The sequence below is a fragment of the Harmonia axyridis genome, chromosome 2 (assembly GCF_914767665.1).
Source record: "Harmonia axyridis chromosome 2, icHarAxyr1.1, whole genome shotgun sequence".
NCBI classification, from domain to species: Eukaryota; Metazoa; Arthropoda; class Insecta; order Coleoptera; family Coccinellidae; genus Harmonia; species Harmonia axyridis.
The window spans coordinates 30829366-30855557 of NC_059502.1; the positions used below are offsets into that span (position 1 = coordinate 30829366).

The window sequence follows — 26192 nt, forward strand, 5'->3', positions numbered from 1 at the left end:
ATATTTTATGGAGTATCATAAAAAAATAGAAATACCGGATGTCCTATTCAAAATAACAAAGTTGTTGCCAAATTGTCGTACATCCGGCAACACTGGAAATGTGAAATTATTTTAAAAATGTACCTTACATGGCCAAATATCTATCCACAAAATTTGAAATTTTTACTATCAATAGTTTCCATAATAATCTAATAGGCCACTCACCTTGGGACACCCGATATATGTATTTCCGAATAAATATTATTATTATTATTTTAATTCGTATAATTCTTAATCGTCTAATTGTCTGATTATTCGGGTAGATCTATATCTAACATCGAATTATCTAACTAGCTGCGTCTAATATATTTCACGTCGAATCATATGCGTCTATCACGTCTAATTCTAACTATGTCCGTCTATTCTCTAACGTCGAATTCTTTAACCTTCTCCGTCTAATCTGTAACGTCGAATACTAACTATGTCCGTCTGTTCTCTCCCGTCGAATTTCACCCTCGTTCGTATGTATCGTGCTCCAGTCTCCGTCTCAAGTACCTCTTCCCCTTACGTCTCCCTATATCGATAAATCTGCATGGTCCACCGTTTTAGGATCGATCGCGTAGTTTACGTATCGTCAAGTCAGTAGCGTATCATTCGTTTGGGTGGGTTAAGAATTCGGATCCCCCATATATTATATCATGGACGAAGTACTTAATAACTCCTAGTACTTGCTTGTTATCTTTAGACCATATCGAGTTTGGTATTGTTTGGGACTAGTGGCAATCGAAGCTCATGGCAAGTAGATTTTTGCGAGAAAACTGGTGAGTTGCTTTGCTGCCCAATCATCCCTTATAGGACTCGATAGGTGATGTTCGATAACTCACCGTACATTATCTCACGATAACTTGATGGATGTTGGATTTCAGATCCATTCAGATTATCGAAGATTATATTGAAAGAGAGTTGTGAAATTCAGACTACAACATGAATAACTCGGTATCTAACCTACATATCCCTAATATGATGAATAAATCAGATTTTCATAGGCAGTGGAAGGCATAGGAAGAAAAATAATTGAATCAAATGAATTTCACCTTGATGTCGGCACTATTTTAATGCGAGAATATGAATTCTTGGATAGCCACCACATCGCAAGTATATAACGTCTATTTTATTCCATTATCCAATGAAATAATCCAGAAAAAAATATACCATGTAGCTGTTTCAATATTTTATTGGCCCTCATAAGTGATTTTGAGGAAGTAGGACTATTTGTCAGTTTTGTAGATGAAGGTATTACTACATCTATTGTGCGAAACGCAGAGTAAAAATAAACAGTCTGAAGTGACGATGAGACAAATTCTAGACAGAACAGCAGCGGTGTTTTGTACAGGGTGAGCAAATAAGCGAGGTAAGCGGCTATATCTCAGGATCCACTCATCGTAGAGACTTGCGGTAAAAAATTTTTCCACTAAAGTGTACAAGAGAACACACTGGAAATTGTTTTGAAGATCATACCTCTACCGCTAGGGGGCGTAATAGCTACCGTCGAGTAGAAAAATTAATTTTACTCGAAAATGTTTCATATGAAGTTGAAGAAAAAATATCATCACTGTAATCCTTGGAAAATTCTCTATCTTTTTGAATTGTCACTTTCGATTTTACGACATCAAATAAGGGTAGGTGAAAGGGAGAAATCTGACTGATTGAAACGCCTGTAACTTCAGTTTGGCTCAACATTTTTGAGCAAATTAGATCTCGTCTGAAAGATAATATCTTGTCGATTGAGGACAAAATATAGTCATGATAAATTTGTTTTTGCTGCTTTCGATAGGGGGCGTTGAGTCAGAAGTTCATTGTTTTGTTCATTTTACTCCTAAATTCCAAATGTAATTATAAGATTTTCTTAACAGAAACAGAAGTTGCATCAAATTTACATGAACTTCTGAATCAGCGCCCCCTATCGAAAGCAGCCAAAACAAATTTATCATGACTTTATTTTGTCCTCAATTGACAAGATATTATCTCTCAGACGAGATCTAATTTACTCAAAAATGTTAGCTAAACTGAAGTTACAGGCATTTCAATCAGTAAGATTTCTCCCTTTCCAATACCCTTATTTGATGTCGTAAATTTGAAAGTGACAATTCGAAAAGATAGAGAATTTTTCAAGGATTACAGTGATGATATTTTTTCTTCAACTTCATATGAAACATTTTCGAGTAAAATTAATTTTTCTACTCGACGGTAGCTATTACGCCCCTACCGGTAGAGGTATGATCTTCAAAACAATTTTTTGCAGTGTGTTCTCTTGTACACTTTAGTGGAAAAATTTTTTAACGCAAGTCTCTACGATGAGTGGATCCTGAGATATAGCCGCTTACCTCGCTTATTTGCCCACCCTGTACAAGCTTTAAACCTTTGATATGTTTCACAGAGAACAGGAATAGTCGCGATGAAAAACATCGAAACAAGATATAAAATAATGCTTCCAGAATAGTTATTTGCAATATAATAAAATATGAAATCTGTATGAATCTGTGATATTCTCGCACGATTTTGTTCTACAGGATGTGGCAGAATGAGCGGAGTATCCACATAATTAGAGAATGCCTTCTTCTGAACTTCATTCATTAATTTTTGATTCTTCTCTATCAAATATATATTCATTAATAATACATGATAATAATAATTTCCCAAGTCTTGAATTAGTGAATATGTTTGAGGGGTGTATGAAAACCCTTGTTCAGAAATCTTCTTCATGCCATAAGTCGATGGTTCGGTCCTTGGACTGGGACCTTCTACAAGTCATAATTTGAATTTTACAATTTAAAATGGAACCAAATGCCGAGAGGTGTTGGCCTTTGAAATGGTCTATGTTAGAAAAGAGGATGCACTAAGACACTCAAAAGTCAAAGAAGAAATTGCACGGGAAATGCACTACAAATCAATTTTCGAGTATTTTCAAACATCATCAGAATCATTCTAGGAGTGTAACCCATTATTTCCGTGATCACATATTCGATACGGTTGAGATTTTGGGTGCATATATAAAAAAACCCTTTCGAGCTTTGAATTCACCGTGGTTAGAGTTGTAGTGACTGGTTGCTTGTTCTAGAGATGGCGTCGTGAACTGTGCATATCTCGCTAAATCGGCATGCTCCACTATGGAATGGAAGGTGTATTTGGCAGGGATCACTGAAAGCTAAAATGACGTTTCTATCAGTGATCACGAGATTAAACACCGCAATCCCTTGGGAGGGGGGTAATCAAAACCAAATCAAGTTTTCGAAAATTAGTTTTCAGATTTGAAAAGAGTACAAAAACAGAAGTAATTCAAATTTCCGCGTAGACAATTTTGCTGTACCTACCAATTTTCAACTTGAAAGTGAAATTGTCGAGAAATTGTATATCAAAAAGTGGTTATAAGTCACTCTTGGTAATAAATCATTGAAACTATCAATTTCCTTCTTATTTTAAAAACTTACTATTATTAAATATGTGAGTTTTCCTCTTTTGTCTTCAGACCAACCCATTGTTGTACTTGTGATTAAAAGAAGAAAAATTGGTGACTATACGTTCATAATTCAAAATTGACCACTTGAATATTTTATGGAAATAAATGAAAAGAATAGGATCATTAAAAGCTCATCGTTAGAGACTTTTTGAACTATAATTTTGGTAATTTATGGATTGTAAGAGGACGCCGTCACAACCGGCTTTCCAGATCACCTAATTTTTATCCCAGATCAAGATTATTATGTCTGGGGTTATCTAAAATTTGTGGTATATTCGTATATATTATCATGAGGGCATCTTATATTCCCGAAAAAAATCGAAAAAACGCGTTGCTAAGTAATATTTCAACAAAAATCATGATTGCTGGTGGCAACAAAAAGCCGAGTCGAAATCGAGGATTTTATTACTTTGCATTATTATGTTTATAAAAAATATTACTTTGCATTATGTTCTTCCAATTTTTTTTATAGGAAAAATTAAATGTCCGAATGGTATTTGACAAGACTATTTCCTCAGGTCTTCTTTTTGTATAAGGACTGGAATTTTATTCCATACGCCTCTACTTTCATTTCTCCAATTTCCTTCTTTTGTCTAACTTTTTTCTTCTATTTGGTTCTTTGAAAGAGGTACTTCCTCTTATCTGTCTTTCTTAGTTTAATCTGTAGTATCTTTCTTAATTCCTTATTGTCATGATCTTTCAATTGTCAATTCATCTCTGATTTGGTGGTTGCTTATATACCATGAGGCGCCAACCGCTGTTATAATTATTGTATTTAGTGTACTTCGCAACTTGTCTTTATTATTGTCTTTTGTATTATACCAGGTTACTCCTGCTTACGTAATGCTCGGTATTAGCACTATTTTTATTATCTTCATCTTGTTTTTTAAGGAAATATTTTGGATTGAGCAGTGGGTACAATCTCCCGTGCAATTGTCTTGCCTTTATTCTCTTTTCTTTTATCTGTTTGTTAAACTTCATTCTTTCATCTAGAATTACTCCCAGAAACAAGACTATTTCATGAGGCCATAATTATGTGTTAAAAGAAAAGAAACCATTTTTAATTCTAGATTGAGAGTTTATGATTGGTGGAAATTGAGACGTGAGAAATAGTCTACTGAAACATATAATCGGAATCAGCTTATTTCAAGAATACAAGCTAGCAAGGAAATGAAAAACAACCCTAATGTAATTCGTTCGAAATATTCTCAAACGAGAACAAAAATTTATACACTGAAATGGAGGACATTTTGAGCAGCTCATGTAGTTTGTTTACCCTTAACTTTGTATCTCTTTGTTCTATTCAGTGGCTTCTTTCATCATGATGTACATAATTATATGAACTCTTATAAAATTGATCTAATTTTTTTCATTTATTTCAATAAAATATTCGAACTTTCAATTTTGAATGATATACATACATTTCGCGATTTTTTTTCTTTCAAATTACATTCCTAGTAACTACACAAATGTTTGGTCTAAAATTATTGAAAAGGAAAGCTTATGTATTTAATAATAGTAAGTAATTTCAAAATAACATGGAAATCGATAGTTTTAATAATTTATTACCAAATATGACTTATAACCACTTTTTGATATCCAATTTCTCAATACAGGACGCGAAATGTCTGATTCAATTTGAATCACGCCACTTCGTTCCGTTTTTTGTGCTCTTTCCAAATCTAAAATCGGATTTTCAAAATTTCAATGTTTCAACCGTTTAATTATTTTTTGTTAATCCATACCTGGATTTTCGTTGCGATAATTAAGTGGCTCATTTAAGCTTTAAATAAGAAAGATGAATGTCAAATATGAAGAATATATTCTGGGTGGTTCGCTTGTTATGATAATGAGAAAATTTCATGAATCACCCTGTATATCGGTAACCAAGGTAGACAAACCCAATAAATGGAGTAAATCTAGCTAAGACCACGTTTTTTCGTTTACCGATGAAACACCCTGTAGATTGCATATGTATAACATCAGAAAATTTTGATCAATTCTATTATATTTTCCTTCGAAAAACCTATGTTCATTAAATTACTAATATACCCTTTGTCTAAGAATTAAATTCTCACATGCAACACTCAAACTTTCTCGTGATTTACAGCCATAAAGTATATTGAAAATATTATACGCAAATATTTTATATTCCAAGAAAATTCACTTCATATGGAAGCAACATAAAGAATGTTGATTCCATGAACGCATGTTTCATTTTTAAATAATGCCAGAGGAATTCATTGCTCTGAAAAAGCTCATGAATTCAAACATATCGTGGAAATTATATGGGAAGAAATGAAATTGCCGAATAATTTTCCTTGATATTTGAGATATCATTGATTTCTTAAGCCATCAGTTAAAACGATATGAAAAAAATCGATGAGCAACACATATAAAATAACTTCTATGAGAGTTCATTCAGTTCAATCCTGACCAACGCAATTGAATAAGAACGAATCTTCAATGAATTTGCAGAAAACTGTGTAGTGTTGGCAACGGAGCGTTATTCCACGGCGGCGCTTTGTCTACCCTATGGGGTCGATAGAAAATGAGAGACCACGAGGTAGAAGAAGGGAAAACACCCTTATCAATGACTTATTCCACTTCCTTTATTTCGCACCTTATACTTTCTTCAGAATGATCTCCTTCCTGGATGCATTTTTGTGAATTGACCCTTAATTTCCGTCATGGGAGAGATAAAAGAAAATAATTTTTCTTTCAAGGGGTGTCTAGGGGGAAACATGATGGTTTTACATTCTATTCGATGAATTCACGATTAAAAGAAGACTTTGAAGAAAATTTTATTGTTGTTATGTCAGGATTAATGAATTATGAAATAAATAAGATTAAATAAACCGAATATCGGACTGGTAGAAGTCTAGAACAATGGATAACCACAGTCAGATATTTGGTTTATTTAACTTCGGTCGTTCTGCGTTAGAGCGTTAGTTCTTCTTCATAATTAGAGAATAATTAAGATTGAGTTAATTTTGACCTTTCTCCATGTCTAAATTCTTCATTATGCTCGAACAATCGGAATTATCCAATAGAAGACCATATATTTCGAGAAGAATGGCTAATAGTCACCTTTATATGAACATATAACATTTTTGAATACATTTCCACAATTAGTTCTTAATTTTTTACTACTAATTGGTCATTGCTTCGAAACCTAGGAAGAGTTTTAGTATAGGAATATTAATTTCAATCCACTTGGGTTGGTAGGATAGGCGGTCACCTAGGTCGCCAAAATTCAGGGGCGGCATTTCTAACTCAATCAACAAAAATCTCATATGTTCTAAGTTCTGAATGAGAATATAATCTAAACAGGAAGGAGTATAGCCAAATTTAACAAGAAAAACTATCAAATTTGTCGCATTACACTTATATACATATCTCAAATGATGAGAAATACCCTTTATAGTACTTTTTAAGAGTTATTGACGCTAAAACTCATATCCTCGATAGTCTTGTCTGCGTTCTTTTTGATGAACTTTGATAAAAACAGAATAAAATCCAGCAAGGATTTGATTCTGGGAAAAAATACAGTTGAAGCAATATCTTGGCTTGATGAAGATTTTCCGAGGTCTGCACCAGGAAAATCAACCATAATTGATTGGTATGCTAATTTTAAACGAGGTGAAATGAGCACCAAAAACGGCGAAGGCAATGAACAGCCCAAAAGAGGCTGTCACCGACGGAAAAATCCAAAAAGTTCACAAAATAATTTTGAATGCCGTAAAGTGAAGTTGATCGAGGTAGCAGAGAGCTCACAGTCGATCAAAAGCAACAAAGTGTAAATGAGTCTGAGCAGTGTTTGAAGCTGTTTATGTGCAATAAACCTGAATTTTTGCGACGGTATGTGACAATGGATGGAACATCGCTCCACCATTTTACTTCGGAGTCTATAATCGACAGTCAGCTGAGTGGACTGCACACGATGTCACGATGAATCGAATCCTAAGCGAAAAAAAACACAACAGTCAGTTGGCAAGGTTATGGCATCATTATTCTGCGATGCGCAAGGTATAATATTCATTGATTACTTCCAAAAGGGCCAGACCATCAACAGCGATTATTATATAGCGTTATTGGATCGTTTAAAGGATGAAATCGTTGAAAAACAGCCCGATTTGAAGAAAAAAGGTGCTGTTTCATCAAGACAATGCGCCATGTCACAAATCAATGAAAACAATGGCAAAATTGCATGAATTGGGCTTCGAATTGCTTCTGCATCCACCGTATTCGCCAGATCTGGTACCCAGCGACTTCTTCCTGTTCTCAGACCTCAAAAGAATGCTAGCTGGAAAGAAATTTAGCGCCAATGAAGAAGTAATCGCCGAAAAAACAGAGGCTTATTTTGAAGCGAAAGAAAATCGTGCTACAAAAATGATATCGAAAAGTTGGAAGATAGCTATAATCGCTGTATCGCCCTCGAAGACAACTATATGTTGAATAATAATATCGAATATCGAAAATGTGTTTCATTATGGCAGACCGGGGACCTGTTATAAAAAATTTTCAGAGGTGCCTTAATTTTTTTTATCTCTCAGTAGAAGACCCCGATTAACCAATATTCATTTTTTGCATTCTAGAGAGTTGACTTCTTTTAGGGCGGCAAATTGGCTAGCGATGGCTCTTATAGGAATATTATGTAAGCGTCACAAATTGAATTTCATCTGACATAAATAATAATATTGAACTTTTGCAAGAACTCACATGTTGTTTATTATCAGTTCACATTTCAAATTTGAATTATGAAGAATGCAAAGTCTGAATGTCAATTTTCAAATCCAAAATTTAATTTTTCATCTCAATGGACAAAGCTTGTTTCAGGCTGAGCCAGAGGTAATTGCAGCTCATGGAGTCTGGCTGTGATTTCATCAATATCTAATACGATCAACACTTGCTCTATTGGGTTGAAACACATAGGTTATTATTGTTCCCGCTGGGACAACTCCCTGTATTCTCCAAGCTCAGCCTACCATCAAAAATGGATGATACGAAAGCAGAGCCGAGAATTAAATCACGGAACGTTTCATCATTTATTTATCTCGTGCTCGTCGGGAGTCCTGACCTAGATAATAGTTTCATGCTGGGTTTTTCAGACAACCCACACTAGCGGAATTTTATTTACCCAGAGTCAACATCTTTCAGATTAATATCCTGTTAGACGAAAATAACAAAATATCGTTTTTGTTGTTCCCTACTTTACTCGATTCATTTATCAAACTCAATGTAGGTACATATGACACACCTATACATATATTTACGTTTGGTTTGTTGATACATTATTCATGGATAGCTATGGCATATATGAAATAAACTTCCATGCGTGTACTATAATGATACCTACCCATAATGAGAGAAGGAATATTGGGAGAAATATTGAATTAATGTTGTTTTATCGATTTTAGTACCGAATTAACCTTTTTTTTGTTTCTAATCTCCACGAGATATCGGGAGATATTTCTTATCCACAAAATTTACAATTACTGTAGGTCTAAACCAATCAATCAAATTCGGAAAATGACAAAATCTTCATCGAAGAGGTGTTAAACACATAGTTTACTTTACTTTAATTTCAAGTGTGAAATCTTGGTATTTGTGGTCTTGAAGTCCAAAGCACTCTATTTTAGCAAATACAAGATGTAATTCATTAGAACGTAAATTTTTTTTTTTCGTTAACCAGGGGGAATCCTCATGGATGAATACCTTAAGGACGGTCGATAGTGTCTTTGATACGAGAGTCTTTTTTCAATATTTCAAATTGAGTTTTACTCAATTTTGTTCCATCGTAGTAAGATCTCTGGGTCGTTCGTGAAAGGTTGGCATCCTATCACATTTTCGACAGGGTTGTAGTCAACCACTTCTATTTAGCTTGTTATTTGGATATTGTCTTGTTTCAGGAAATCTTTTTCAGCCACCCATTTTTAGAGTCTCTGGATTTTATCTTCTTAATATTGCTTTGGTAACAGCATAGCCCCATGCTGCCGATCCATATGTTGGTTGAGGTCTTACAATGAAGATGATTCCATGTTTCGTATTGAGGTTCACTTGATCCCTATAAGTGGGTACAGCTTGCTGAGTTTGTTTTATACACTGCGAATTTCATACATTTTTTTCATATAAATGAGTCTAGTATCTATACCTTTTCAACTCCAAATTGGGACTAATCACATTTAAATTGGGAATAAACACATTCAAAATGAGAATAAACAACTTCAAAATGGTTAGCACAATCAAATTGGGAATAAACACCTTCAAAATGAGAATAAACAACTTCAAAATGGTTAACACAATCAAATTAGGAATAAACACATTCAAATTGGCACTAAACAATTTCATATTGGGAAATGACATAAAAATTTCAATTTGATACCTACTTCAAAAGTATTCACCTTTTCAACTCCAAATTGGGACTAATCACATTTAAATTGGGAATAAACACATTCAAAATGAGAATAAACAACTTCAAAATGGTTAACACAATCAAATTGGGAATAAACACATTCAAATTGGGACTAAACAATTTCAAATTGAGAAATGACCTTTATATTTAAATTTGATACTTCAAAGGAATTGTCAAATAATATAGGTACCGGTCAGATAATTTATAAGTGCGCTAATATACATAACATCAATATGCCAAGTTATATAAAACAAACAGAAGCAGCGAATATCAAAAAGCAGATTTGTGCAGTTTATAATAATAATGGAGATTGGAGAGAATTGGCCAATAATATTGGAGTGAAGCGTTCGACGGCTTACCGCTGGGTGAAAAATCAGGATAGAATACCCATGCAACGTGGAGGAAAAAGGAGAACAAAAATTACAGAAGGACATCGCGAATTTATAGTGCAATATGTGGAGGAAAATAATAAAATCACGCTGAGAGAACTCAGACAAAAGTTTCTAACAGATCACCAAATTATTGTATCGTCTGAGTGTTTGCGGAAACATTTGGATGGATTGCTGTACACTTTGAAAGATGTACGCAGAGAACCTGAAAGATTGAATAGTGGTGAAACAAAACTACGAAGAAAAGAATATGTACAACAGCTTTTAAATTATCAATCAGAAAATATACCAGTAACATATCTTGATGAAACAAATTTTAATTTGTTTATATCACGACGGCAAGGGCGATCTAAGAAAGGGACCAGATGTCGATACATTTCAGCAGGAGGTCGTGGGGCTAATGTTCATGTCATTGGATGTATAGGAAACATGGGATTGATACATCATGAAATAAGAAGGGGTTCATTCAGAAGGGAAGAAGCAAAAGAATTCGTGCGAAACTGCTTACGAGCTGCTTATAATATTTATCAAACTCGTGTTGTATTAGTAGTTGATAATGCTCCTTGCCATGCAGGCTTAGAAGAGGTCTTCCAGGAACCTGAATTTCAAGACCATCTTCTTCTCAGGCTCAGTACTTATAGTCCAATGCTGAACCCTATAGAATTTGCATGGTCAAGTTTCAAAGCTGCAGTTAAAAGAGCGATGTCTCTAAGGTTGCAACAGATTTTGGCTGGCGAAGAAAGGACAAATCTTCCTCAAAACCAGTATCGCTTGCGTGAATTGGAAATTATTTTGCGTGATAATATAAACATAATAAATATCAATAACTGTGCGAGATATGTGGCGCACATACAGAGATATTTTCCGGATGTTTTGAACTTAGTCGATATGGTTGTGTGATTTTTTTTTTAAAAAATATATGTATATAAGAAAAAATTTTCGGTACTGATTTCCATATTTTCCAAAAAAATTTTTCATATTATTAGCGTAAGATTAAGTTAATGTACATAAACTTTGAGTTCTACCCATAATATTCAATACATTTCTTTCTCATTTGGAGTTATTTAATCTCAATACAAAAGTTTACAATCTCCATTCTTAATACCTATAATATATACTATAAATACTTTTGAAGTAGGTATCAAATTGAAATTTTTATGTCATTTCCCAATATGAAATTGTTTAGTGCCAATTTGAATGTGTTTATTCCTAATTTGATTGTGTTAACCATTTTGAAGTTGTTTATTCTCATTTTGAAGGTGTTTATTCCCAATTTGATTGTGCTAACCATTTTGAAGTTGTTTATTCTCATTTTGAAGTTGTTTAATCTCAAATTGAATGTGATTAGTCTCAATTTGAAGTTGAAAAGGTATAGTGATTAACGAGACGTAGTTCGCGAAACATCACGAGAGCGCAGCTCGAGTTGGTATTCGTTTTGATTACATAACGAAATATTTCAATATTTATAACAAAAGCACTGCATTTTGATAATTCAATGACGTTTCACTGAGCTTGACTTATTTTTTTTGCAAACGTCCAAGAATGTTACTATGGAAATCATCCCAATATGGCAAGAGGCGAAACATATTTCTTGATTTTTATGGGATATCCTGTTCATTTCTATTTTCTAGAAATCATGAAAAAAGAAAGTAAGGTTATGATGTCCTTATCTGATCTATGCCCTCAATCTTCACTTTGAAACAAAATCGCTACTCTTTCCACCTGTTGGTGAACTTCCAGTTGAATCCCAACTCAATCTACGATTTGACGTTTATAATCCGCAATTTGACAGTTGATGCTCGCTTTAATTCAATCAATGGTTAACCATCCCTTATAATTCCCGGCCCTAAGCCACCGAGGAAGCTTGTTATTAATTCACAGACGCAAAAATCCATCAAGTTTGAATAATTCGTAATATCATAATGAGAATTTATTCCAGTAATAATTGTTATCAAAACCGGATTATTGATGTGATACTATTACTTACTTTACTACTAATGCGGATAATGATCCGGAACCACGCGCTGGCTTTTTAGCCTTAGTGGTTCATTTGTTTATTTCAAAAATGATCCGGAAACAACAACTCGAGTTTTCAGTCACATGAATGAATGAGGTCATTTTTTGACTTGTCGGTTAGCTCTGTGTTCGAGCCTCCCTTTTTCCGTTCATTTAATTGAATTCAGTTAATTTTGTACTGAATACTCTGATTACGCCCCTTCCCGTAAATCAGGAAGCTCTACTTTCAACACGGTAAATGCGGCAACAGGGAGTATGGTACACAAAGCAACCGATTCGAAGGTACCAACAGTCTAGCTGGAAGTCAGGGAACTCTCATATTATAACCTACATATTCTTCTCTATGCTCCACATTCCTGAAAATACTAATTATTGTATTGTTTCGAGAATATTTGTTGTTTGCAAACAGTAATGACTAACGTTGGTGTGCAGTATTGGGAATCCGGAAAACAGAAAAGCATGGAAAAATTAACTCATTTGGAAAATACGAGGAAGGAATATATTGCAATGAAGAATTTAGCTGACAGTAAAACCGAACAGTTACAGCGAGCTGTCAAAGATATTGACGAGTCGAATCTTAAAATTTTGGAGCTCACCAGGGCGCTGGAAATATCTAGATCAAAGAACAATTATTTGAAAAACACAATAACTTCGATGAAAAGCAAATCCGAAATTTCAGAAGATGAGCTTGAAAAAAATATAGAGATATCGAATGAGAATAATCAAAAAATTTCGACGATTGAATCAGAAAACTCAACTCTTCGGGAAGCTATTCATAACAGTCAGATCGAGTGCATGGAATTGAGGAGATGTATCGAAAATGTGGGAATACAGTTAAAAAATAAGCAAATGATGATAGATGAATTGAAGAAAAAGAACATTTCAATCCATAAGAGCTTTTGCGAAATTCAACAAAAGTTCCAGGATTTGGAAAAACAGAAAGAAAGTGCCAAGAATGTAGGAAATATCGTACAAGAAATAGAGGAAGAGATTGAATTGACTGAGAGCATCAAAATGAAGTGTGAAGCAGAGGAAAATGAAAAATTTTCTATAGAGTTAGAGGTGGCTAATCTGAAGTCAACAATAGAAACTATAAGTCTTTCTATTAATAGCAGTGTTAATAAGGAAATGCTGGAATCAACACTTCCCTCGTCTGTTCTTATGAAGAACTGGCTAAAAACAAGATGTTCTTTGTCTAAGAAAATGAGTGAAAATAATGAATTGATAAAGCAATGCATTACGAATTTGAAGGAGAAAAGAAGTGAAAATAAAAACTTGATCATCGAGTTGAACAAGTACCAAAACGATGTCAGGGTGCACCAAGAGAAAAATAGTTCCAAAGAAGAAAGTTAAATGTTCTGGATCGTTGATTAGTAAATACATATTTGTTCATGCTGTTTTATAAGGAAAATATTGTTTTTCAAAGAGAATATTTTATTGTTGTAATTAATTTGAAAATTGCAGTATTAAATGAAATGAATCAATTTATTACGGAATATATATTATAATGCATAAAATAATAAGGAGAACACTGACGTGAAGTCAGGAGTTTTTCAGTACTCTTTCAGACAGGAGTATACTATATACAGGGTGATTCACCCTGATGTCCTATTAGACGTTCATGGAAAATTAATCATAATTTTGTCCTGAAAATTTGCATGTTGGGGTTTGCGACAATGATCTTTTTCCCTAATAATTCACAGACCTCCACAAATTCAGTTACTCCGGAATATATGTTTTATTCTTTCAGTCATTTATACGTATAAAAAAGGGCCTTCCCAAAAATGAAAACTTTAAGTGTTATCCGGGAAAAATTCGAAATTTCTAACTGTGTGGAAGTAGTCTGTGACTTCCGGAAAACAAAGAAAAAACTAAAATTAGGTGTTTCGATATCTAAATTTGACTATTCATGAATTGTAATTGTTTGTTCGTTGGGGTTGTTCAGAATCCATGAACCAACAAAACTATCAAATTTCATATTTCTAATTCTTTCTTCATAGATTGAATTGAAAATATTTTCATTTATGTAGTTTTCAGTTGTTCGTTTTTCTTATATAGGTATGAAACGCCAAATTTAGTTATCGAAACATCGAAAAATCTTAATTCTGTCAGTTATACCTATATATGTCACGGATAAATTCAGTGGTTCTTTTTTCATATAATTTTCGAGTTTTTTATGGCTAGCATAACGTGATTAACATGAAATTCTCCACAAGGCTTGAATTTGCCATTGTACATCCAATTGAAAATTTTAATTTGGATTTATTATACAGTTTTGTAATTAACAGAAAAACAGAATTGGAAAGGCCATATTCAAATAACCCCGTAGTCTGATTTTACCCATTATCGAACTCAACTGCGGAATTCAAGATACGAACCAACCCTGAATTTTCAAGTTTTTTGGTCCTTCCTTCGAAAGTTTTCCTACATACCTATGGACAAACAGAATCAAATTTGAGTACAGATTCTTGATTTGTTAGTCGAACTTTATCGTTTGTAGCCATTCTCGGCTCGAAATGATCGTTTCTGAGAACGAGCGCTCAAAAAAAAAGAGAATTAGTATCATTTGAGAATTTGGGAAAGTAAGAAACTCTAGGTATTTTTATACAAAGTTCATGTGATTATGTATTTTCTTCCAGGAAAAACGGTGGGAGGAAGAAGTATTTTTATTCCAGAAAGATAAGCTTGGAAGCTTATTATTTAAAATGAGGATATTATTTCAGATATACATATATGCAAATTAAATGTCACATACCATAATTATTGATTGATTAATAAATGCAGTAGCTGTGAACCAATGATAACGTTCGTGAGGTAGGCCGAAAATTACCATTGTATTTTAAGAGGCCATTAGTCAGTGTGGAAATCAATAAAAGGACTGGACCAAACTAATATTGTGGGAAACAAGGGTGCGTGATTCGATTATATTAGGAAGAATCATCTTCAAGTTCCTCGGCCTTGATCTGGATATTACCCTTTTTTCAATCAGTATCTTCAGAAGAACCCTAACTTCAACCGTTAATAAGAATTAACTCATACGAATATTATAGTGTACATAATTTCAAAATGCAATTTTAAATGGTGTTGCTGGATGATACGCGGGATATTTAGGATAAGAGATGATTGTTGGCCTATTAAGTTATCCAGTAAGGGAGAGGGAAGAACAGTGGTATGCTTATTGTTCAGTTTAGTAAAAATCTGTTAAAAGACTGTTATGAGAAGAAACTACAAATTTTGATTCAAAGTGTATCATTTTTCCTCATTCCAGAGTTGCTTTGAACAATGAGAACAAGTAGGACAATTACAATTGGATAATTCTCATTCATTAATAATTTTGAAATATCTTTTGGATGGAAATACCTATAGGTATTTCATGAAATTCCATTCTTTTATTATAGAATTACATTTAGAATTAGCTCACAATTTGAAATGCTATGAAATCGAATGATACTTCCAAAAAAGTGTTATGTATCAAATTTTTGGATTTATAATTTTGAGGTAACGAAAATGTATATAGAGGTCATAAATGCAGCTGCTCGTAAGATTCGATCCAATGTGACTTTGGAGTTTGATTCAAGGCCAAGTAAATTTTTCGAATAGATACTATAGTTTGTTTAGGGAATATTATCTAATGTTCTTGAAAATGTAAAAACTCTTGCGTTGTTTCCATAAAATGAATTTCTCTCAAGATGAAACGATTCATGGTTTTAGATGGTCATGATGAAGTACTTCAGAGTTATTTCTCATAGAACCATTCGTTTCTGTATTCCGAATGAACATATTCACCAATGAAACTACTCATTCTGTTTTGAGATTGTTTTTGAACCCCACACATGTAAAGGGCCTAGATCTTTGTTTTCTTGAGGGGGTAATAAAAAAATATTTTTTTTGACGACATTGTTTAGTCATATCTATAATGTGAGAAAAAGAGGTTTGATAACGAAGTTTGAGCCAAATTACTAGAAATATTTTTTTTTATTACCAATTCGATTGTTCTCACCATCTCACTTTAAACTGGGTTTTCCTAAAATGAAGTAACGAAGGAAAATGAGAGATTTCTTGGATAATTTTAAAAATAAAATATCCCATAAATATGAGCCCGCAAATGCTTTGTTTTCGAGATACAGGGTGTTTCTTGTAGTCCTACTTTTTTGTGATGCTTAACCAGTTTATCGAATCCTTATTAATCTTTGCTACAGAGTTGGTAAATAAGTACCAAAACTTATAATTAATTTATTTATCACAGCTGCCTAATTGGATAGTTATAATAATTTGGATTTTCCTGAGAATTAGTTTCAATTTTTTCTCGAAATCGATTGCAGACAAAACTACAATAAACCAAAAAGTGAAGTACTGTGTACTGAACCAGAGTTCCTCTTTAAATTTGTCTAAACTACCAGTGGTTCACAAAAAAATAATGGAGGAAGGAAGCGGGGACCCTTCCAGAAAATTCTCACCCTGTAGATTTGCATTAAAAATTAGGATATCACATGATGAAAACTTCAAATTGGAATATCTATGCCAATTCAAGTTAAATATCTTGTGAAGGGAAGGTGCTGTGGCAGAAAAACTTGAACTTTAACACCTGTATCTCAAAAATAAAGTGTTGTCAAAAGTAATCATGTTATAGGACATTTTTCTTGAAATCATCCGAGAAATCTGTTATTTTCATTTTCACCTTCAATTTAGGAAGACCCTGTAGTCAATTCAAAACTGATGTCTTCACAAATGAATTGCAATTTGAATGAAACAAAATAAATTGTACAGCACAGTCCAGACAATTTTTCGATGCGAATTTCTCAGTTCAGTTCAACAACATATTGAAATTTTGTGACGAGAGAATGATAAAAAAAAAGAAAACAACGGTCAGTGTATACCGATGACGAATGCAAAAATTACAGAAGGCAAATAAGGAGCGACACCGACAAAGCTGATAGATAAAGAAAAATAATAAACCTCGTACAAAGACGAACTCGTAGTACAATAAGAGTACTCATCTTGAAAGCTATAATAAACTCATAAAACGTAGAAGAGTCCGATTTTCTACTGCCGTGTTGATTTCAAAGAAAGTGAAATGATTATTATTGGTTCATTTTATGGAGAAATTTTCGTTTTTCGTCTTTGCGAGATTTCTGAAATTTTATATTTAGGAAATTTTGAGGGGTTATTACCCCCAGTACCCCCATATTTCTACGTCCTTGACATGAGTTGATATCGTGTTCAAAATCTCACCGCATGTCGAATTGCTACCAGATGATGCATTAGTACATAATTGTGAATTTTGAATTGGTTGTGTTTCTAAATTAATGGTCTTTAGTATAATTCTGTCTCTCTTCTCTTTATTATTTTTTTTGTGTGATGAAATATGCTATTAATTTAATTTTTGTGTTAATCTTACAATCAAAAAAAATATTTTTGATTGGTTATTTGTTTTTTTATGAGTATTCACTTCTTCAAATTAATATGCTTAGTAGTTTGTGTGTTCAAAATTTCAATCATAACCATTCTAAGAATGAAACGTTTCATATACCCACAACGATTTAATTCATCGAATAAACGAAAAAAATTAATATTTCTATTATTTTTTATGAATAAGCTCCTGCCAAGAAACATGTATATTTTCTATTGAAAAGTTTTCTACTTGACCTTGAAATGATTTTGAAATCAAATTGCAAGGCCACATTTAACATCTGCAGCCTTTGTCCCCTATGTAGACTTGGAAACTTTCATTGGAATAATTTCTGATTCAATCTCTTAATTCAGGCGTTATTGGCTGTGTATCTGCAAAAATCATCTAAGAATAATATTCTGCAATCAAATTAATCTATTTTTGTTGAAATCGGTATTTTCAACGAAATTTACAATATTCCTATAAATAACTCCTGCGATTTCTTGATAGGGTCTTAATTTTAATACCCCACTAAATTCACTTATCTTCCATCTTTGCATTTCTTTGCCTCACGATTCGAATAATCGAAAAAATTTCAAGCAAATTAGCCCCCTCTTCAAAATATATGCCTTTTCTACTTCAGAGATTTGAAGAATTTCATTATTTGATGTCAAAACGGTATTTTCATTGAGAACTACTACAAATATGATATGGATGTCAAAAAAAAAATAATTATCAACTTTTCACAGATTAAAAACTACTACTACTTTTCGGGCTCCATCTTTAGTGTCTGTAACTAAGCGTGGAGGGCTCAGAAAAAAAGTTTATTTGAAAGACCCACCCTATTTTTTGAAAAGGAATCTCCTCCTAATTTTTTTCGCAACTATTCTTGAACATCCCGTATATTTACTTATTTTTATTGAAACCATTGAAATACACATTTCATATAGGTACATATAAAGAGATAACTCCTGAAGATCTAAAAAACTGATCGTTACGAAATTGTATCAAAGAAAAAGAAGCCTCACTTCACTCAAAAATAGATGGTACCGTTTGTCAAAGAAATACCGACAAGCTTGATGAAATGCAAAAAACTCCTGAAAACAGGGGTCATAACACATGCCGATGTGCGACCGTAATATTTATGATCTGAATGCGGCACCTTTAAACATGCCAACGCCCAACAGATATATTTATGACTAGATAAGGGCACGCTTGAACATAGCCATATTTATATTATTTCTTACCACAAATTAAAGTTTTGTTGATCTTGTGATTATTTTAGGCTTAGTACGCAAATTCTGTTTCCAGATTCCTCAGCATCGCTCGTTGGTAGGCGTAAATACATAACGGGTGATTTTTTTCGAGGTTTATAACTTTAAGTTGGCATTACTGTTCAAGATGGCGACCGATTTAACAGCTGTCAAGTGATTTATTCTCAGTTTAGTTTGGCGATTCATCATGAATAGACTCACTCCTGAACAACGCTTGCAAATAGTGCAATTTTATTTCGAAAATAATGGTTCTGTGCGGAATACGTATCGCGCACTACGTCCATTTTATTTTGTTTAGCGATGAAGCGCACTTCTGGTTGAATGGCTACGTCAACAAACAAAACTGCCGCATTTGGAGAGAAGCTAATCCTCAAGTGTATGTCGAAACACCGTTACATCCAGAAAAACTGACTGTTTAGTGCGCTTTATGAGCTGGTGGAATCATTGGTCCGTACTTCTTCAAAAAAACGATGATGGCCAGAACGTTACAGTCAATGGTGATCGGTAGGGAGTCATGATTACTAACTTTTTCATTCCTGAATTGAACAACCATGATGTCCAGGAGCTGTAGTTTCAACAAGAAGGCGCAACATGTCACACAGCTCGTGCCACAATCGATTTATAGAAAGACACGTTTGGTGACCGCCTAATTTCACGTTTTGGACCTGTGAATTGGCCTCCAAGATCTTGTGATTTTACACCGCTAGACTTTCTGTGGGGCAATGTAAAGTCATTGGTCTATGCGGATAAGCCACAAAACCTTGACCATTTGGAAGACTACATTCGCCGTGCGCCTGTGGCAAGTGCCACCTTCGCAACACCCTGAGTTAAGAATGCATGATGATTTTTTATGTTAATTCAAGTTGAATCTCATTCGGTGCATTGAATTTCTATACATTTTTGTTGATCAAGCTTGAAATGCGGTCCTTGAAGTTTGGCGCTTTAGGCGACCGAATACCCAAGCCCTCCCCTTGATCGGACCTTGAAAATTTTAAGTCTCCAGCATATTACGTTGAGCATTTTTGTGTGAAAAGCGGACAATTAATTCGATTAAATTATTTGAAAACATCTCCACAAAATGTTGGAATTACAGACATTCAGCCCAATTATAGCCAAGGGCGGATCCAGACGATGTTTGAGGAAGACTTCAATTACCATAGTTAGAATGATCCAATTTGGTTCAATTATGCGCTGTTTCGTTCGATAACTACAGTTCGAAGTTATCAGTTGTGCCTTAGGGGAACAGCTCTTCGTGGATATTTCCCTGCCAATCTCTAAACACACATCAAAACCTTCCTGGCCGTTTCCGAAGGCTCACCTCGTTTCGACCACAACCGTTTTTGCTTGACGTTGTCATAAATGATCCACTTTTCATCACCAGGTACCAAGCGTTTCAAAAATGGGGCGATTTTGTTGCGATTCTGCAATGATTTGCAGTGGAAATTGGGACCATGCGGTTTTTTGCGTTAGCTCGTGTGGTATCCACACATCTAGCATCTTCTTGAGATCAGCCTTATGCAAATAGTGTTCCAAACGGTTTATTGTGCACTCTCAAAATCATGAGCAATCGAAACAGGACTCGACAATGTCCATGCTTTTATCGATATTTTCGACAATTGGCCTAAGGGCCGCCGCCCGACATTTTAGCACCCCGGCGAAATACAATTTAACCGCCCTGTTTTGTCTAATTTATCTGAATTTTCTTTGAAGGGGCCTCTGTTATTCCTCTCAGGCAGCTTTTCAATTTTATATGAAATCGTATTTTTCAACTCAAAATCACCTTGTCGAATTTATCAAAACATCCTGCATTGTTTGAAAGCATGACGCTCCATTTATAAATCTTTAGCAAAAAAACGACGTAGTTCTTAAAGGTGCAAAAAGTCTTGGCACCCCGGTAAAATGTCCGGTATGCCGCTCCTGGCGGCGGCCCTGATTGACCTTCCAGTGCATGGTGCATCTTTGACATCGAAATCACCTGAACGGAATCGACGAAACCAAAATTGCACGTGATTGGCTATTAAAGTATCAGGTCCAAAAATACTATTTACATTTTCAGCCGCCTGGCTGGTATTTTTGTCTTTATCTAAGAAAAACTATAAAATATAGCGTATTTTCTTTTTGCTAGTGTCCATCTTTGTGGCGCACTCAAACTTAACTGAGTCAACTCATCACAAAACAGTCAGAATGTTTTTGTAGTGCGAAATCTCATCTTTCTAACGCCATATAGTGAAACCCGATCGGACTTGTACAACGCCAAATACAGATAACTAAAGCCATCTATCATCTATCGGAAAAATAATTAATTCCTTTTTACTACACCTATTAAATGAAAACATATAATCAAATATTAAAATATAATAACAAATTCTATTCTCCTATTTTTTGACTAGTGTATCTTTGGATAATATTTTCAACATTAATACTGCTGCAAATGGTTCAATGTATATGCATCAATGCCAATACATTCAACCTGTCTTCAACCATGAGGGCCATGCCCCCCCTGTATGTACCCCTGATTATAGCATGCTGTTCTCTTGAAAAAGAGGACAAAATCGGTAGTTAATAAATTGTGCTACATAGAAAAGCAGGCAAAAAAGTTAACTCGAACCATCATCAGTGAAAAAATCACGAAAAAAATTTGTTTTCGTTTGTTCCAAATTCGAAGTTATAAAATAAAGGAATATAACGTTGTGTATAACACTTGCTGATATCCTTGAATCCTAATAATAGATAAGAATAAATTCTAATCTTTCAACACGATAACAATTCCGTATTAGTGCATTCATGAACAGATTGAATATTTGACTCTAATTTAGAAGCGACACAACAATCAAAAACAACGATCATATTAATTCCGTATGATATTCACTCATTGATCCAGATGCCAAAGTCGACAAGTTATAGTTCACATAACCCATACACGAAAGAAAGAAGAACAGAACAGTAATTTAACCGATACCGATCATAATATTAAATCTTCTTCACTGCAGAGATTTACGTTCCAACAGGAAAAGGGCGCAGGTCCTTGCATTATTCTGTGGGGGTCCAGCGAGGAAGACGTCTCCAATACGTTGGCAAACTCAAACCACCCTCATAGTATCGCGATGTGCTGAAAATATCGAACTGCGTGATTTCGCGAGTGTAAAGTTAGGAAATCAATACCATCATGTCAGCGACAAGTACACCGAGGTAGGTTAATAATTTCATTGTTCGCTTATCAATTTGATCTTCATTGCATTCACCTTTGACCAAATTATCGGTATTGCGAATGGGGTTAGGGGGGCGAAACGGAGAGTTTTGAGGTTATGTGTTGTTGTGAATCGTGAAAGGGGTTAGATCTGAAGCCGGATACCGCATGCCGGTATACAGAGTTTTTCTTGATAACGTTGATTGTGCTAGCTATCGCGGGAATATAATCATTATGAAATACTCAGTTATTGTTATTATGCTTATTTTTTATTCTGATAACTTGTTTTTTTCCTTTTTCAAATCTTTTTTCGTGGTTGCAATTGCTAATAATACGTGATATGCTAATTTTGACCTGAATAATTGAGAATTGATTTTGAGCAACATATGTAAAAACAAACATATTAAACATGGGTAGGCAAATTGTCAATTACGTGTTACCGATTTCACTTTTTTATAAATTATTTTCACTATTCGAAATTTTTCAATCGGATTCTTCAAGTGAAAAGATTAATGTTATGTTGCAATTGATGTTGATTTGAATTTCGTTGACTTCTTTTTAGGTTCTAGAAAAAGGTTTGGTTGAAAATAGTTTGTTTTTTTTTGTTTTATCTTATATCAAATGATTCGAAAATATCTAATAATTGAAACATTGATGTATGGTTTGAATTCAATGTTCGCAAATTTCGAAAAATTATAGGTACTTATTTTGAATAGAATTAATCAACTTTTTTGTTAAGTTTCGAATATTCTTATGAAATATTTACAACATTTGGTGTTTCATATTGTAGTTTGAAGTATCGACTGCTTTGGTTATTACAGACTGTAATAATATGAAAATGAATATTTAAAGGTGTTATAAAATTATTAAGAGCGATCAGTTCAAAAATTAGTACCCTTTATTTTACGCTAAATACCATCGATTTGTATGAGGTTTTCACTATTATTCATTTTGAAAAGCCCGTCATTGCGGAAAATCCTTTTCAATTAATTGTTCTGAAATGGAAAAAAAAGAATAATATGATATTTTTTTGAGAAATAAATATATGCATGATATAACTTTCCCAACAATCCTTTGTTTCTTAAGGAATTTCCACTTGAAAATATTATCCAAAAAGTCTTGTCGAAGACTATAAATGCGTTTTTTCCAAAATAAAGACTTAAAAACGTATTTTGAATTCTTGCATGTGGTAGAAAAGACTGGTAAATCAGAGGAACGTTTGAGATTGGTTTACTCAACCTGAAAAGTGATGAGATGTCAAAAACGCTGAGGAGACAAGAATAGATCACGAGAAAGTCACGAGGTATAAACCCCTCTTAAGTGGATATAATAATATAATATATATTTCAATATATTTATTTACCATTTACCAAAATATAATAGTAGGATTACTTATAAAAAAAAATGTATCATATGTATAAATGTACCGGGTCAATTGTTTATGTTGAATCAGTCAAAAATTTTGTAATTGAAACATCTTACGGAAAAATTTTTCGAATAAGAGTTGCTGGTTTTAAGGCGTTCATTCAATTCAGTCTTGTGGGGGCGACGGAGGCCAACTTTGGAATTTGAAATGGCGATTCCCATTTCAAATTGTTTTTTATTGCAGATTCGTATTTTATAGAGAAAATTTCAAGCGTTTAGTTCGAACAAATACTCACGATTCGTCACAGATGGCTCTTCCATCGAATTTAAATTTTTTTCATCTGAACTACCTTGACATATTCGTTCCATTAATCATTCACATGAATATCTGACGTTTACTTGTTTTCAATACATGATTGATATCAATACTATCATTGATCATTTGGAAATGGCAAAATTATTTGTTCTTGTTGTTTTTGGTTGAAAGAGCAGATATCTAAATTCAAAATGTTCATTGACAGTGTACTTACATCGAAACAGAAGAATGTGAATTATTAATGAAAAGGATACGTTGATATTATAATATTATTAAGGTAGTTTCGACGAAAATTTAAATTCGATTGCAGAACCATCAATCGTGAAAACTTGTTCTCACAAAAATTTTGTATTTTTTTGCCGTAGAATATAGACCGGCTATAATAAACAAAATTGATCCAAAGTTGATCCCCTCCACCACAAAGGTAAAGGGAATGAAAGAGATTGTAGAATAAATGTACTACCTTTTCAAAACTATCAACTTTTTTTCGAAACATTTTCCATAAGATCTTTCCATTTAGAGATTTTTAGCTGAACCAAAAAAATCTCCCATCAATACATATTTCATGGGTTTCCAAATGGGTTGATAATTTGTGCATGCTAGAGAACAAAACAGTACAATTTTTTTGCAACTGCATCCCTTTTTGCAGTCGCAAAAAATTGTGTTCAGCAGTTTTTCCGGCGCAGGTGGGAGTAAAGTTTGAACTGGCTCTAATAAATTGTTGACCAACTTCCAACCCCATTCTGTAGGCTCTAGCTGATAACCAAGCCACACTTAAACTTGGTAATAAATCCGAAAAAGATGTTGATGAGCAGCAACTGAGGTTGGAGGAAGACAAGCTAATTGAACTTGTTTTTTATTTTTAGTATTTTTAACAAAACATGCATATCGATGATTATCTAAACAGGTCGTTTTTTAGGAGCTCCGTACATAGAAAGAAGTAAGTGGATGCCGTTGGTGATAACTTCTTGTTGAGTTGAATTACTTTTTTAAAAACTTCAGCACATTGAACAAAATCTTGTTCTTCGAACATTTTGAAAACTGCTATTTTACCCCTCCTATAAAATGCAGATGTCGTATCACAGCCAGTTATTTGGTGTAAAAAAAGTACATGATTTTGACACTTTACAAAAGTAGATAAACTTTTTGATGAATACATATCTGATTGATGTTTTAAGAAAAAATAGTTTTTCAGTTGGCGTTCGAGAAGTAAGTAATACGAGTAAGTCTACATTTTCACCAACAACAATAGTTGTATTTGTCAAATTGAATTGCTCTATTGCTGTTTCAATAATCATCAACACAGAAGCATCATTATTATTATTATTATACGTGGCGTACTCATGCATATTATGACGATAATAACTTTTATAACTTTTTGAATCGGTATATCTCAGAAACGGTGACTCGTAGGAAAAAAAACTGATGTTACATTTTTTATAGATAATTTTATAATTCATAATTTTTGTCTGAGGTACTTTTATGATAAAACTTACCGTTTTGCTGAAAATCGCGAAAAACTCATTTTTTGATCTTTGACCTTGAATAAAATTTTTTCCTTACACGGGAATAATAGGGAACTTTCAGGTACTGTTTGTAATTATGTTTTGAACAATTTTACTCATTTTCAGCTAGTTGGGAATTTATGTTCCTTCACTCTCATTTTTTCGTTTAAATCACAGATAAAAGAGTAGAAATCTAAATTGACCGGACTATAGTGCTGCTGCAGGGGATACTATAAAAGAGGATGAAAATAGTCGTCGATCGCAATTGGCCTGCGGTCACAGTGACCGCACGACGACGTTAAAGGGTTAATATTCAAGTTTTATGTACGCAAATAAAATATTCACTTTTACACATGAATTTGAACGCATTGATTGTTTTTTATGAGCATATAACCCACCAATTGATAAAAGTGGGGACACGGGGGAGCAGAAGCAGTAAAAAGAGCAATTTTCGTCCCAATAGGTACTTCTCGTATTTCATTGGACTATTTTAGAATTGTCGCAGTATCTCGCAACATCGAGAGAATCGATAGGCGTGCCATTGTACCATTCTGTGCTATGAAATCAGCTCAAATTGAACAACTCCATCGACACAGAAATCGCAGAATTTATATTCTAATGAGACAATCGCATGCTTTTATATCTCTTGTGATGAGAAGATTTTTGTTCAACTAGGTTCTTCACATTTCAGTCAATAATTCCGTGGTCTACCCAGTAAAACACAAATTTTTTAATTTCAACTTCTTTCTACGTCGACATATTGTCACTTTCGTGAGTAATACATGTACTCCAACGCTCCTTACTTTTCAATATCTCTTCTGTTAAAAGATTCGTCTTTGA

The 26192-nt window shown here is 33.8% G+C and overlaps 2 protein-coding genes across 2 annotated transcripts in view; both read left to right on the forward strand.

Moving 5' to 3' along the window:
• Nucleotides 1-10160: 10160 nt before the first annotated feature.
• Nucleotides 10161-11200, forward strand: LOC123673262. Its single transcript, XM_045607737.1, has one exon. It carries the CDS (start codon nt 10301-10303, stop codon nt 11198-11200), a length of 900 nt encoding a protein of 299 aa, XP_045463693.1. The 5' UTR covers nt 10161-10300.
• A 10603-nt stretch (nt 11201-21803) lies between these two features.
• The window catches only part of LOC123674262, a 47808-nt gene continuing 43419 nt past the window's right edge, over nt 21804-26192 (forward strand). Inside the window, exon 1 of the mRNA XM_045609225.1 lies at nt 21804-22168. Coding sequence (XP_045465181.1) covers nt 22146-22168 — 23 coding nt within the window. The 5' untranslated portion in view covers nt 21804-22145. The remainder of the gene's footprint in view (nt 22169-26192) is intronic.